Raw genomic sequence first — 16,378 nt, 5'->3', positions numbered from 1 at the left:
TATGTGAAGGATGTATGAGAGAAATTTTAAGTACCAGATACCAAACAACAATAGCATGAAATTAATTGTTTAAAGTTTACGAAAAAGTTACAAACATATTCTTTAGTGATAAAGTGTTTAAAAAGTTAGAAAATGAAGGTTTAAAAGTGCTTTCCAAAGGGATAAAATGAAAAACAGATAATACCAGGTGTTGGCAGGAATGCTGAGGAACTGGTATATCCAGACACTGCTGAAAGCAATGTAAACTGGAACAACCACTTTGGAAAACGATTTGGAAATATCTACTAAAAGTGGACATGCACTTACTAAATGAGTAGTAATTCCACCCTTAGGTATATACCCAACAGAAATGCATATACATGTTTGTTGAAGGACATGTAAGAGAATGTTTATAGCAGCATTATTCAAACAGCCAAACGTTGCACCAACCCCAATATCCACATACAGTAAGATGGGTTATAAATTGTGACATATTCATACAGTGGAATACTATACAGCAACAAGAATGAAGAACTAAAATTAAAAGCAGTATCACGGATAAATGTCATAAACATATTGTTGAGAAGCCAGATGCAAAACAGTTCACACTCTACTATTCCATTTATATAAATTCAAAACAGGCAAAACTGAACTATAGTATTGGAAGTTGAGATATTTGTTATACATGAGCTGGTAGTGATTTTAAGGGGTAATTTGTGTGGCACCTGGGATGCTAATAATGTTTCGTTTCTTCAAGATGCTGATACCAAGTATGTTCACTTTCTGAAAATACAGTGAGCTGTGTTAAGGATTTTTCACTTTTCTGTATGTATGTTATAATTGAAATAAAATATTCATTTAAAGAATTATTTGCCAGTAGGATGAGAGCTAGGAAAGAAGTGTAAATAGAAGTGTTGGTTTTCATCATGCTTTCTCACGTATTATATTTGTTATATGAATGTATTCCTTTGCAAACAAAATGAATATTTAAACATTTTAAATTTTTGCTATTTAGCATCAAATAACTTAGAGCGTGATGAAACAGAATGAATATAGAGAAAACAATATTTTATTAAGACAGTTCATTGCAACAAGTACCAACGGAAGGAGCAAAAATTTCAGGAAAATCAACAGCATGCAAGGATTTGGAATGGCACACTATAAATAAATGCAATGACAACAGAATTTAGTTTTCAAAAATTGGACAAGGGAAAGTTAACTGGACTAATACATTACAAAAAGGAAATCAAGGCTATATCGGAAGATGGAATTTTTCTCCATGACGCCCTCAAATTCGGTATCTGGGGAAATTAGAGATAAATGACAAATACCTTGCATCATGATGAGATCCCTAGCTGAATCCAGAGCTATTCCGGAAGTTGGCGTTTTCCTCTATTTCTTCACCAGCGCCCTGGGTCGGGAGGTTGGGGAGAATCGGCTTCAAGAATTTAAACTCATTTAACCCGGAGCCTCCCGTCAGACACACCTCGTACTGGTAGCTCTGGGACAGGGTCCCCGTGCCGCTGACGTCCACCAGGTGGCCCGGAAGGTGGCCCTCGGGCACCGAGCAGCGACCCACCGAGGCCGCCCTGCCCCTCCAACACAGCCGCACCGCGACGAACACTAGCACCGAGAAGACGAAGAGCGACGACACCGACGCCAAGGCGACCACTAAGTAGACGGTGAGCGGGGCGGCCGGGGCCGCGTCCGCCGCTTCCGCTTCAGGGGCCGGCAGGTAGGGCTGCGAGAAGCCGTCCACCAGCAGCACGTGCAGCGTGACGCTGGCCGAGAGCGGCGGCTCGCCGTTGTCCTTGACCAGCACCAGCAGCCTGTGCTTGGCCGCGTCGCGCTCGCTCAGCAGCCGGGCCGTGCGCACCTCGCCGTTGTGCGCCCACACGCCGAACAGCCCGGGCTCCGTGGCCTTGAGCAGCTGGTACGACAGCCAGGCGTTCTGGCCCGAGTCGCCGTCCACCGCCACCACCTTGGTCACCAGGTAGCCCGCCTCGGCCGCCCTGGGCACCAGCTCGGTGCAGGGCGCCGAGGCGTTCTGCAGCGGGTACAGCACGAAGGGCGCGTTGTCGTTGTCGTCCGCCACGAGCACGCGCACCAGCGCCTGGCTGCTGAGCGCGGGCGAGCCGCGGTCGGCGGCGCCCACGCGGAACTCGAACGCCCGCAGGGCCTCGTAGTCCAGGGACCTCAGGGCGAACAGGTGGCCGTTGTCCGGGTTGATGGACACCAGGGAGGCCAGGGGCACGTGCGCGTCGAGGGGCGGCAGCAGCGAGTAGGTGACCTGGGCGTTGGCGCCCGCGTCTCTGTCTGTGGCGCGGACGCTGCCGATGTGCAGGGCGGGGCTGTTGTTCTCGCGGACGGACAGGGTGTAGGAGGTCTGGGTGAAGGCGGGGGCGTTGTCGTTGACGTCGGACACCAGCACGGTTATGTTGTGCTGGGTTTTCAGTCTCGGTGTCCCCATATCTGTGACGGTGATGGTGACGTTGTATTCCGCTCTGCTCTCTCTGTCCAGTGGCCTCTCTGTCACTAGGGTGTAAAAGTTTTTGAATGTGGGTTTCAAAAGAAAGGGGAGATCATTCTGGATGGAGCAAACCATCCTACCGTTGTCCCCGGAATCTGGATCAGAAACACTGAAAACGGCCACCACAGTCTCTGGGGAGTTTTCTGGGGTAGAGCTGGTGAGCGTCGACATGGTCAGTTCGGGGACGTTGTCGTTCACATCCACCACCTCTATAACTACAGTGCATTTTCCTGAAAGGCCCCCGCCATCTGTGGCTGCAATCTCCACGTTATAATACCGAGTTGCCTCGAAATCCAATGCCCTTTTCAGACGAATTTCTCCTGTTATTTCGTCTATTACAAATGGTTGAGTAGCTTCATCACCTTGCAATAGAGCGTAGGCTACATTCCCATTCGTTCCTGCATCTAAATCTCGGGCGGAGACAGCGACAACTAAGGAGTTTAGGGGGCTGTTCTCCGGAATCTGTACCTCATAGACCGACTGTAAAAACTCAGGGGCGTTGTCATTGATGTCCACGACTTCAATGCGGACTGCAGTGGTCCCGGACCTGGGCGGAGCCCCACTATCCAGCGCCGTGAGGGTTAAAATGAGCTCAGGCCCTTCCTCCCGATCCAGCGGTTTGTCCAGCACCAGCTCTGGGTATTTTCTGCCATCTCCGCGATTATGAGTGACAACATGAAAATGGGAGTTGGGGCTGATTGTGTAATTCTGAATAGTGTTGCTACCTATGTCAGAGTCCTGAGCTATTTTCAAAGGAAACACAGTCCCTGTCTGGACGTTTTCTGGGATTTTTAGGAGCATTTCCCTCTCGAGGAACTCTGGGGAATGGTCATTTATATCTGTGAGCTGCAGATCAGCTTGAAAAAACTGCACCGGGTTTTCCAGTAATAGTTGGAAATGCAGTATGCAGGGATCTGTCGCCCCACACAGCACCTCCCGGTCTAGTTTTTCATATAGAAGCAAATTCCCGGTCGTTACATCCAGCTGCAAGAGCTGTTTATTTCCTTTGTAATGGATTCGCGCGCCCCGAGTGGCCAGTTCCCCCACCCTGAGCCCCAGGTCTTTTGCCAGGGTGGCCACAAAAGACCCACTTTCAGTTTCTTCTGGCATGGAATACCTAACTGCTTCAGAGCCAGCCTCCCACAAAAGCAATAATATAGCAAGAAAGATAACTTGCCTTTTCTGTAGCGTTTTTGCTGGTGCAGTCTCCATTGTTCAGACCCGGTTCAAGAACTTGCAGTTTCTTCAATTCCGTATGCAATCAACCCAGATGATTTGGTTAAATAAACTCGAATTAGATCTTTCTGACTGACCTGCAGTAGAACGATGCCCTTCTCTGGAGATCTCTGCCTCTAGATCTTATGTAAAATGCTTCCTTCTTTTAGAAAGCATTCAGAGTTCTGATTCCCAGCTTAATGGCTTCCCGGGTATCCACAGAGCCATTCATTCCTACTCCTAGCCTGCAGCACCACCAGGCGTCCTTATTTACTATTGCATATAGTATTTGCCGTCTCTTTCCAAGTTAGAAAGTCACAGAAGTGTTCCCAGTTGTATCTCCACTTCTCAGTTATTGTAAGTTCTAAATAAACATGTGCTAAGTTAACTTCCAGCGAAAGAATACTATTCAGAACAAACTAAAACACTAGTATTCCTCATAAAATATCTTTTGAGTACTTGAAGAAACTTTCTTTTGTGTGATTCTTATTTGATTATATTCACGAAATAAGCAATAATGGATGTTTACAAAAGTTTACACTATTAAAGTTATTTTTATTTTAAAATATTACATATTAGAAAAGGGCATAAATCATGAGTGTACAACTCAAAAAATTTTCAGGAAGTAAACACACTCATAAGCAAAACCTAAATTAAAATTAAAATGTTACAAAAACCCTAGAAGCCCCCTCCTCTCATTGCCCCCTCCCCCCTAAAGGTAAGCACTCTCCTGATTTCTATTATCATAGAGCATTTGAACTTTTATACAAATGGAGTTATAGAAATATAACTATGATTTCTATGATAATAGAAATAGATATAGATATAACAGAAATATATATAGATATATATATATAGATATAACATAGAAATAGATATAACTATGATTTCTATGATAATAGAAATCTCCTGATTTCTATTATCATAGAGCATTTGAACTTTTATACAAATGGAGTTATAGAGTGTTATGTTTGTCTTCTTTCACTCAACATTACCTTTGTAAAATTCATCTGTTACATATTGTTCTAATTTATTTTATTCTCATTGCTTTATGGTATTCTATTGTATGACTATACCACCATTTGTTTTTTTATTCTCCAGTTGATGGACACTGGGGTTTTTCAGTTTGGGAATATTTTGAGTAGTGCTGCTATGAACACTCTTGTATATGTCTTTTGGTGTCTATGTGTGCATTTATATTTACTATATTCCTAGGAGTTAGACTGTTGTGCCTTAAGATGTGCACATATATATATCTTTAATAGATATTGCAAAACAGTTTTCAACTGTGTTTTTACCAAAACCAGCAGAGTGAGAGTTCCAGTTGCTCCATATGCTTGTCAACATTTGATAATATCTTTTAATTTTAACCTTTCTGATGAGTGTGTAATGATGTCATATTGTAATTTTAATTAGCATTTCCCTGATGATTAATTAAATTGAGCACATTTTCCACGTTTATTTTTATTAGTGTATATTCTTGTGAAGTACATAAGTTTTTTGTCTATTTTTCTATTTAGGGTATTTGTCTTTTTTTCTTATTAATCTTTAGAAGTTCCTTATATATTCTGGGTATAAGTACTTTTTTAGAAGTATGTATTGCAAATATTCTCTCCCATTCTATGGCATGCATTTTAACTCTCTTGTGGTATCTTTGAAGAACAAAACTTCTTAACTTTTACTCTAATTTTTCAATATTTTTTATTTATGGTTAGAACTTTTTGTGTTTTCTTTAAATCTTTGCATACACTAAAGTGAAGAAAATATTGTTGGATGGTGCTTTTGAAAAATTAATTACTTTACTTTTCACATTTAGAGCTATAATCCTCCTGAAATTATTTTTTCATGTTAATGAGGTTAGGGTCAAATTATTTTTTTTTCATATAAATATCCAAATGACTGCACCATCTATTGAAAAGAAGTTCCATTCCCAATTGTTTCTGACGTGCCATTTTTTTCATAAATCAGAGGTCCATACTTCTGTTCAAGAGCCTTTTTTTCCCATTTTTCTCTTTGTTTATCCCACAATACAATATTATCTTAATTACTGTACTTCATAATAGGTTTTAGTATCTGATTGCTAAGTCCTCCAGTTTTATTCTTTTTCTTTAAGACTGCTTTGGTTATTATTGTCCCTTTGTATTTCCATATAAACTTTACCTTTCTCTTTTTTTAAAGATTTTTTTTTGATGTGGACTATTTTTTTAAAGTCTTTATTGAATTTGTTACAGTATTACTTCTGATTCATGTTTTGGATTTTTGGCCACAAGGCATGTGGGATCTTAGCTCCCCGATCAGGGACTGAACCCACATCCCCTGCATTGGAAGGCGAAGTCTTAACCACTGGATGACCAGGGAAGTCCCCATATAAACTTTAGATTCAGCTTGTCAGCTTCCACAAAGAAATCTGAAGTTTTATTGCATCTGTAGGTTGAGAAGAACTGACATATTCCCAATATTGAGTCTTCCAACTATTGAACATTATATATTCCTCTGTTTATTCAGATATTTAACTTTTCTCAATAATATTTTATATTTTTCAGTGTAGAAGTCTTATGCATATTGTTATGTTTGTTTCTAGATATTTGATGTTTCTGAAACTATTGTAAATGATGCTTGAAATTTTTAATTTTCTGGGTTTTGTTGCTGTATAGAAATACAATTATTATTTGCATGTAGACCTTATATCCAGTGGCATTACTTACTTCATTTATTAATCCTAATAGTCTACAGATTCTTTATGACTTTTAATGTATACAATCATGTCATTTTTAAAAAAGACTTATTTCTTCTCTTCCAATCATTGTGTCTTTTATTTTTTCTTTGCTTTATTCCACTGGTTAGAACCTATAGTAAAACACTGAAGTGAAATAGTAAAGGCAAGCATTCTTGTCTCATTATTGATCCCTGAGGGAAAATTTTAAATAATTTACCATTAAGGATAATGTTTACTGTAGGTTTTAAAATACTTTCTGAAAGTTCCCTTCTGTTTTCAGTTTGCTAACAATTTTACCATGAGTGTGTGCTCACTAGTGACTTTTTTCTGTATCCATTGACGTAATCATATGATGTTACTCCTTTACCTATTAATGTAATGTAGTATACTGATTGGATTTGCATTCCTAAAATAACACAGTTTTCTCATAATTTATTATTTCTCTTTTATATATTTCTGAATTTTATTTACTGATATTTTGTTTAGAATGTTTCCATCTGTGTTTGTAAAAGAGATTGGTCTCTAGTTTTCCTTCCTTATGATGTCCTATTCAGGTTTGGATGTCATAATCCATTGAAGTCATGCTGGTACCCAGATAATCTGGGAAATATTTCCTGTTTATCTGTCTTCTAAAAGATTTTGTATAAATTGGTGTTAGTTGTTCCATGAGTATTTAGAAGAATTCACTAGTGTGAACTGAAGTGGCAAGGTTTTTAATCACAAGTTTAATTTACTTAAGATATGACTAATCAGATTTCTTCTTGTTTCAGTATATTGTGTTTTTAAAAGATGTTTTCCATTTTACATAAATTACCAAATTTATTGGCATACAGTTGTTCATAACATCCTCTTTTATTTTTTAATGTCTGTAGGATTGGTAGTGATGTTCCTTTTTCATTCCTGATATTTATGATCGATGTTTTCTTTCTTTTTAACATTAGTCTTATGAAGAGTTTTTTTTTTTTTGTCGGGGGGGAGTTACGCGGGCCTCTCACCGTTGTGGCCTCTCCCATTGCGGAGCACAGGCTCCGGACGCGCAGGCTCAGCGGCCATGGCTCACGGGCCCAGCCGCTCCGCGGCATGTGGGATCTTCCCAGACCGGGGCACGAACCGGCGTCCCCTGCATTGGCAGGCGGACTCTCAACCACTGCGCCACCAGGGAAGCCCCTTATGAAGAGTTTTTAATAAGAGTTATTAATTATTACATGGAACCAACTTTAAGTTTTGTTAATCTTCTTGGTTGTATATTTGTCAGCTTTGTATTTATTTATGTTTATATATATATATGTATTATTTTCTTCCTTCTACATTGGTATTTGATTTGTTCTTTTTCTAGCTTCTTCAGATGAAAGCTTAGATTACTGATTTTTAACCTTTCTTTTCTAACCTGTGCATTTAAAATTTTAAAATTTCCCTGTAAAATCTGTTTTGATATATCAGATCTTAACTTTTACCCAGTTCAAAATATATGTAAATTTCTTCTGTGATTTCTTCTTTGACTGATGGATTATATTATTTAATTTTGAAGCATTTGGGTATTTCTTTTAAATTTTTATTTCTGCCTTAATTTCATTGTCAGAGAGCATATTGAGTGATTTCAATTCTTTAAAAAAAATTAGAGACTTGCCTTATGACCCAGAATATGGATAATTTTGATATATGCATGTGCATATAAAAAGAATGTGTACTCTCCAGTGTACTATGTATGTCAGTTTATTCAGATATAATTATTGTGTTGTTCAGATTTTTAATATTAGGTGTGTCTTCTTATTCTATCAGGGGTTGAGAGAGTTGTAATACATCCTCTTCCTATGACTGGATTTATCTATTTCTTATTTATGTTCTTTCAGTTTAACTTTCTATATTTTGTAATTATGGGGATATATTCAGTCTTAGAATTGACATACTTCTGGTATATTTACCTCCTTATCATTATGAAATATCTCTCTTTATCTCTAGTAATGCATCTTTCCTTAAAGTCTCCTTTGTCTTATGTGAGTATATCTATACTTGGTTTATTTTGGTTAGTGTTTGTGTCATGTATCTTTTTCTATTTTTAAATTTTCAAACTTTCTGTCATAACACACACACACAGACACACACAGTTATGTGACAGCATATAGTTGAATTTTTCTTAAACCTAATCGGACAATATTGGTTGTTTAATTGGATTATTTAATCCAATTGCAATTAATGTAATATTTGATATCTATCCACTTATATATACCATCTAAATTTTTGCTATTTGTCCCTAAAGTTTTTTCTTCTTTTTGATTATTTAGATATTTATTTTTTTCCTTCGATTAATTTTAAAATTATTCTCCTTGTGATTATCTTAGAGATTACAATATCCATCTTTGATCTACAAGAGTCTAATACAAATTATTTAATTTTACTACTCCCATGATAATGCTTAGAACCTTAAAATTCCTTAACTCTGTTTATAGCACCTGCCTTTTACATTATTATTGTCATGAATTAAAATTTTATGTATATTTTAAATCCTTTAAGAAACTATTATTTTTGCCTTTAATAATCAATAGCAATTTATAGTTACCCTTATTCTTGTTCTTCATTTCTTCCTGCAAATCTGTGATTCCTTCAGGACTGTTTTCCTTCTGCCTAATGAATTCCACAAAAAGTATTTCTTTTAGTGCAGATGCGACTGTGATTAATTCTTGCAGTTTTTGTTTGTTTGAAAGCTTCATTTTTGAAAGATATATTTTCTGGTGATAGAATTCTAGTCTGGTAGTTATTTTTTTTTCAGGACTCTGAAGACATCATTCCTTTGTCTTTTGGCTGCTTGATAGTCAGCTCTCCATTTTATTGTTGTTCCTTTCAAAGCAATATGTCATCTTCATGTGATTGCTTTTAAGATTTTCTCTTTGACTTTAGTCTTTAGCAGCCTTCCTGTGATATTCCTAGCTGTGCTTTGTTTTTCATTTAACATCTTTATTGGCGTATAATTGCTTTACAATGTTATGTTAGTTTCTGCTGTATAACAAAGTGAATCAGCTATATGTATACATATATCCCCATATCCCCTCCCTCTTGCATTTCCCTCCCACTCTCCCTATCCCACCCTCTAGGTGGTCACAAAGCACTGAGCTGATCTCCCTGTGCTTTGCAGCTGCTTCCCACTAACTGTTTTACATTTGGTAGTGTATATATGTCAATACTACTCTCTAGCTTCGTCCCAGCTTACCCTTACTCCTCCCTGTGTCCTTAAGTCCATTCTGTACATCTGTGTCTTTATTCCTGTCCTGCCCCTACGTTCATCAGAGCCTTTTTTTTTCCTCTTAGATTCCATATATATGTGTTAGCATACGGTATTTGTTTTTCTCTTTCTGACTTACTTCACTCTGTATGACAGACTCTAGGTCCATCCACCTCACTACAAATAACTCAATTTCGTCTCTTTTTATGGCTGAGTAATATTCCATTCTATATATGTGCCACATCTTCTTTATCCATTCATCTGTTGACGGACACTTAGGTAGCTTCCATGTCCTGGCTATTGTAAATACTGCGGCAATGAACATTGTGGTACATGACTCTTTTTTTAAAATAAATTTATTTATGTATTTATTTATTTTTGGCTGTGTTGGATCTTCTTTGCTGCACACGGGCTTTCTTAAGTTGTGGCGAGCAGGGGCTACTCTTCACTGCGGCGCACAGGCTTCTCACTGCGGTGGCCTCTGTTGTCGCAGAGCATGGGCTCTAGCTGCGTGGGCATCAGTAGTTGTGGCACGCAGGCTTCAGCAGTTGTGGCACATGGGCTCAGCCGCTCCGGGGCATGTGGGATCTTCCTGGACCAGGGCTTGAACCTGTGACCCTGCATTGGCAGGCAGATTCTTAATCACTGTGCCACCAGGGAAACCCATGACTCTTTTTGAATTATGGTTTTCTCAGGGTGTATGTCCAGTAGTGGGATTGCTGGGTCATATGGTAGTTCTATTTTTAAGGAACCTCCATACCGTTCTCCACAGTGGCTGTATCAATTTACATTCTCACCAACAGTGCAGAGGGTTCCCTTTTATCCACACCCTCTCCAGCATTTATTGTTTGTAGATTTTTTGATGATGGCTATTCTGACTGGTGTGAGGTGATACCTCATTGTAGTTTTGATTTGCATTTCTCTAATGATTAGTGATTTGAGCATCTTTTCATGTGTATGTTGGCAATCTGTATATCTTCTTTGGAGAAATGTCTGTTTAGGTCTTCTGCCCAATTTTGGATTGGGTTGTTTGTTTTTTTCATATTGAGCTGCATGAGCTTCTTGTATATTTTAGAGATAAATCCTTTGTGAGTTGCTTCCTTGGCAAATATTTTCTCCTATTCTGAGGGTTGTCTTTTCATCTTGTTTATGTTTTCCTTTGCTGTGCAAAAGTTTTTAAGTTTCATTAGGTCCCATTTGTTTATTTTTGTTTTTATTTCCATTTCTCTAGGAGGTGAGTCAAAAAGGATCTTGCTATGATTTATGTCATAGAGTGCTCTGCCTATGTTTTGCTCTAAGAGTTTGATAGTGTCTGGCCTTACATTTAGGTCTTTAATCCATTTTGAGTTTATTTTTCTGTATGGTGTTAGGGAGTGTTCTAATTTCAGACTTTTACATGTAGCTGTCCAGTTTTCCCAGCACCACTTACTGAAGAGGCTGTCTTTTCTCCATTGTATATTCTTGCCTCCTTTATCAAAAATAAGGTGACCATATTTGTGTGGGTTTATCTCTGGGCTTTCTGTCCTGTTCCATTGATCTATAATTCTGTTTTTGTGCCAGTACCATGCTGTCTTGATTACTGTAGCTTTGTAGTATAATCTGAAGTCTGGTAGCCTGATTCCTCCAGCTCCATTTTTCTTTCTCAGGATTGCTTTGGCTATTCGGTGTCTTTTGTGTTTCCATGCAAATTGTGAAATTTTTGGTTCTAGTTCTGTGAAAAATGCCAGTGGTAGTTTGATAGGGATTGCATTGAATCTGTAGATTGCTTTGGGTAGTATAGTCATTTTCACAATGTTGATTCTTCCAATCCAAGAACATGGTATATCTCTCCACCTGTTTGTATCATCTTTAATTTCTTTCATCAGTGTCTTATATTTTTCTGCATATAGGTCTTTTGTCTCCTTAGGTAGGTTTATTCCTAGGTATTTTATTCTTTTCGTTGCAACGGTAAATGGAAGGAAACAATAGCAAATATCAGTAAAACTAAAAGCTGGTTCTTTGTGAAAATAAACAAACTTTATAAACCATTAGCCAGACTCATCAAGAAAAAAAGGGAGAAGACTCAAATCAACAGAATTAGAAATGAAAAAGGAGAAGTAACAACTGACACTGCAGAAATACAAAGGATCGTGAGAGATTACTACAAGCAACTATATGCCAATAAAATGGACAACCTGGAAGAAATGGACAAATTCTTAGAAAAGCACAACCCTCTGAGACTAAACCAGGAAGAAATAGAAAATATAAACAGACCAATCACAACCACTGAAATTGAGACTGTGATTAAAAATCTTCCAACAAACAAAAGCCCAGGACCAGATGGATTCACAGGCGAATTTTATCAAACACTTAGAGAAGAGCTAACACCTATCCTTCTCAAACTCTTCCAAAATATAGCAGAGGGAGGAACACTCCCAAACTCATTCTACGAGGCCACTATCATCCTGATACCAAAACCAGACAAAGATGTCACAAAAAAAAGAAAACTACTTGCCAATATCACTGATGAACATAGGTGCAAAAATCCTCAATAAAATACTAGCAAACAGAATCCAGCAGCATATTAAAAGGATCATATACTATGATCAAGTGGGTTTATCCCAGGAATGCAAGGATTCTTCAATATATGCAAATCAATCAATGTGATACACCATATTAACAAATTGAAGGATGAAAACCATATGATCATCTCAAAGATAGAGAAAAAGCTTTCAACAAAATTCAACACCCATTTATGATAAAAACTCTCCAGAAAGTAGGCATAGAGGGAACTTATTTCAACATAATAAAGGTCATATATGACAAACCCACAACCAACATCGTTCTCAATGGTGAAAAACTGAAACCATTTCCTCTAAGATCAGGAACAAGACAAGGTTGCCCACTCTCACCACTATTACTCAACATAGTTTTGGAAGTTTTAGACACAGCAATCAGAGAAGAAAAGAATAAAAGGAATCCAAATCAGAAAAGAAGAAGTAAAACTGTCACTGTTTGCAGATGACATGATACTATACATAGAGAATCCTAAAGATGCTACCAGAAAACTACTAGAGCTAATGAATGAATTTGGTAAAGTAGCAGGATACAAAATTAATGCACAGAAATCTCTTGCATTCCTATACACTAATGATGAAAATCTGAAAGAGAAATTAAGGAAACACTCCCATCTACCATTGTTTTTTATTCTCCTAATTGGGTTTCATTGAGCATCTTGAGCGGTACATTTTGTTCACCATTTTTGGAAAATTCTTGGTCATTATTTCTTTAAACATTGCTTATTCCCCATTCCTAGTCCTTCTAGGATTACAATCATATGTGTGTTGGAGTTTTTCATTATGTTCCACATGTCACTAAATATTCTTGTCTGTATTTTTAATTATTTCATTCCTCAGTGTTTCTATTTGGATATTTAATATTGGCCTGTCTTGCATTCACTAATCCTATAATCCTTTACAACTACTATGCCATTACACAATCTAATATTTTAAAATTTCAGTTATATTCTTCAGTCCCAAAATTAATTTCCATTTTATTCCATTCTCTTGTGAAATTCTCTTCTACCTATTTTCTGTATTCCTTATTTTAACATATCAGTCATACTTATTTTAACATCACTGTCAGTAAATTCTAGTATGTATTTTATCTGTAGGTCTTCTGTATTGTCTATTTTTCCTCTAGGTTTTATTCATGTCAACCAGCCTTTTTGTATGTGTGCCTCATAATTTTTTATTGAATGCTGAAGATAAATGTAAAAAGCTGTCCAGGATCCAGATGATATTATTTTCTTCCAGAAAGAGTTCACCTTTTCCTCTGTTAGCTTGATAGAGTCATGTCTAATCAAAGTGCCTTAATTCAAACAAGCACTGTGCTTAGTCAAGGTTCTTTGCAGTCCTGAAAAGCACCTGACCCTTCAGAATTTTCAGTTCAGAACTCAGTGTATTCTCCACAGCCTTTCCCATGGCAGATCACAAACTCTAATTTTCATGCATTAAGACTATTAAAACTTCACTCTGCTTTTCTGAAATTTTCCTTCAAGTTTTTAGTCTTCTTCCCTGGAATGTCCCAGAATTTGACAAGCATCATGAGGGGGACAACTGGCCTTGAGCTTGAATCTTCCAGTTTGCCAAAGGCTATTGAAGTTACGCCATCCCTGGCAGAAGCCTTTTGTCTGTTCTTTGAGTTTGCAGATTTCCTTAGGGCAAATTGACTGTAGGAGTCAGTTCAGAACTCCAAGGATTTTCCTTTTCAGGAATCTTAGCCCCTTCAGTTCTTTTTATATCATCTGCTCTCTGTTGCTTGAAACTGGTAATTTCTGAATTTAAAACAGGTTTTATTGTTGTTTTCTGCTGTTAGATAATCCATCTAACCGGGAAACAGAATTCCACCAAATATGTGCATAACTTATAATTTAAGACTATTTAAAATCTATATTTTGTAATTTCTGGTAGTAAGAAATAGAGGGTCTTAAAGTGATGTGGGTTATATTGCCTTCAGTAGAATTTCTGTGCCTAAAACAGCATGTGTTAAACTCACTATATGCTATGCCTAAAAACAACAACAAAGGAATTGTAAAAAATGCACATATAATAGAAGCACTTGAGAAACTATGATTGAAATGGGTATTATTATCCATATATTTGGCCTCCATTCTCTATTTTTGTTTTGCAAAAGTAGAACTGGCCTGTTTTTCTTAAGGTATTCATTTTGTGGAAGTTATTTGGATTATATTTACTATTAAATTATAATCATTGAATTTTAAAATGTTGATCTGTTCTACACCAAAGACTGGTGGTGATCCCCAGCTAGTAAGGAATGATCCATCCTTTATAAATACACACAGTAATTTATAAAGTAATACACAAAGTAATTCATAAATTTACTCATATAAATTCATAAATGTGGTTCTGAGTGTTTGGCCAGTCTCATTTGGGTGATTATATAAATTGGACTTTCCTGGCATAAACAAAAACATGAACTTAGATGTTCATAATGTTGAAATATATTGCTGAAAACTTTAATCACATTTCTTTTCATCATACATAAAAACTATTTCATTTAAATATCTAACAGTAAATGGAGAAGTTAAAGTAAATGGAGAAGTTAAAGTTGACTACCGTATTTATGTCATATATTTGTTTGTGTTTAATTTTGTTCTCATTTTTATCACTTTCTAGTTTCAAGTATTAGATTGGATGAAGGCTAATAGCTATGTTTCAATAATAACTTAAACAGTAATTTTCCTTTTTTATTTCATTATATCCTTAGAAAAAATGTAATTCAGAGAAAGTTGCAAGTAATTAAATTCCAGGAGGATGACACAATATCTAAAAATAAATACTTAGGTTATAAAGCAGGCTCTTTAATTACTCACATTGTGCCAAAAGTTCAATAACTGGTCTTATAGTTACATCCATATAAATTTAGTTGGAAACCACATAATCGTCTTGCTTGGCTTAATGAACACAACATGAAACAATTATAATTCAGATAATTTACTTAATTTCTATTTCTATTCTTGTTGTCTTAAAAGAAAAAACAATGCTTGTTTCTTATTACTAAAAGTTAGCATAATTGAAAAAGTAAATTTATGCAAAATACCCAAACGCTACATTGAAGGACAAAACAAGGTGACTTGGAGATCAAAAATAAATCATTATTTTGTTCATAAAAGCTGCCCATGTTTGCAGAGTAACTTAAAATGAGCAATCAGACTAGAACATAATAACCAAAACTGAGAAGAAATTCTGACTCTTGAAACATGCAGGGAAGCTGCAGGAAAACCAAGAAAAACACATACGTTAAACTACATTTGAACTTTTGTTAATAGGGCAAAAGGAAGGACAAGAAAGTATATGCCCTCTACCTCTTGAGACCTTTTAAAGGATTTAGGGTTTACTTAAGATTCTAAGATTTTAAGTATTTTACCAAGCAGTGACTTAGTTTTATTTTAGTGAAGTGATACCAAGTTATATAAGATTTTCTCTTTAATTGTTATTTATAAATGAGAATAATTTTTATTATAATATCAGTGAGTATTTATGGAGCAATTACAATGTGCTACGTAGGTAGCAAACAAGATAATCTCTAGCATATACGGTGCTCACAATGGGATATGGTCACAACTGTAGTGTATCAATAATTTAATAAAGTGCATGTTTAGGTACAATTTGGGAGAAACAAGTATGCTAATTTATATGTTCATGGCTATTCAGGGGGGCATAGCCTGGTAGAATAGTGAACAAGAAAGGTCTTAGGTAGCTACAAAGAATTTCAAACATTCTGGCCTCGCAAATATAAAGCTATGTGGTAAAGACAAGTACCAAAAATATATAGAAATGTAAGATTACATTTCTTTAAAATGTTTTAAAATGTTTCCCTGAAAAGACATTAACCAAGAAGTTCCTTTAAAAAAAATTTCTTCTTACACTACTTGAGTAATTTATAGTTATGGAAAGATTATCACCAAGAGAAGGTCAAATATGAAGAAATACATAATATCAAGTGTAACTAAAAATGCTAAATCCAATCAATATTAATAAAAGGAAGATTTAGCACAGAGACATGCATAATTTGCAATAGAGATATACATATTTCTACAACAATACAATCTCAAGAGAAAGTAATGCAATGTGAGTCAGGTTTAACAAAATTGAGAGGCTCACTTGACCAAATACGACACTTAACCGAACAAAATTATTCCTGCAGTTGGGGCTTTCTT

General features: G+C 36.6%; 1 protein-coding gene across 1 annotated transcript; it reads right to left on the bottom strand.

Annotated features, from left to right (window-relative positions):
* Positions 1-1,026: 1,026 nt before the first annotated feature.
* On the bottom strand, positions 1,027-3,888 carry LOC132518386 (protocadherin beta-5). Its single transcript, XM_060146349.1, has one exon. The coding sequence runs from the start codon at positions 3,719-3,721 to the stop codon at positions 1,331-1,333; it is 2,391 nt and encodes a 796-aa protein (XP_060002332.1). The 5' UTR covers positions 3,722-3,888; the 3' UTR covers positions 1,027-1,330.
* Positions 3,889-16,378: the final 12,490 nt, after the last annotated feature.

The sequence above is a fragment of the Lagenorhynchus albirostris genome, chromosome 3 (genome assembly GCF_949774975.1).
Source record: "Lagenorhynchus albirostris chromosome 3, mLagAlb1.1, whole genome shotgun sequence".
NCBI classification, from domain to species: Eukaryota; Metazoa; Chordata; class Mammalia; order Artiodactyla; family Delphinidae; genus Lagenorhynchus; species Lagenorhynchus albirostris.
Note: the sequence above shows the minus strand (reverse complement) of the source record. Positions and strands in the feature narration are given on the sequence as shown.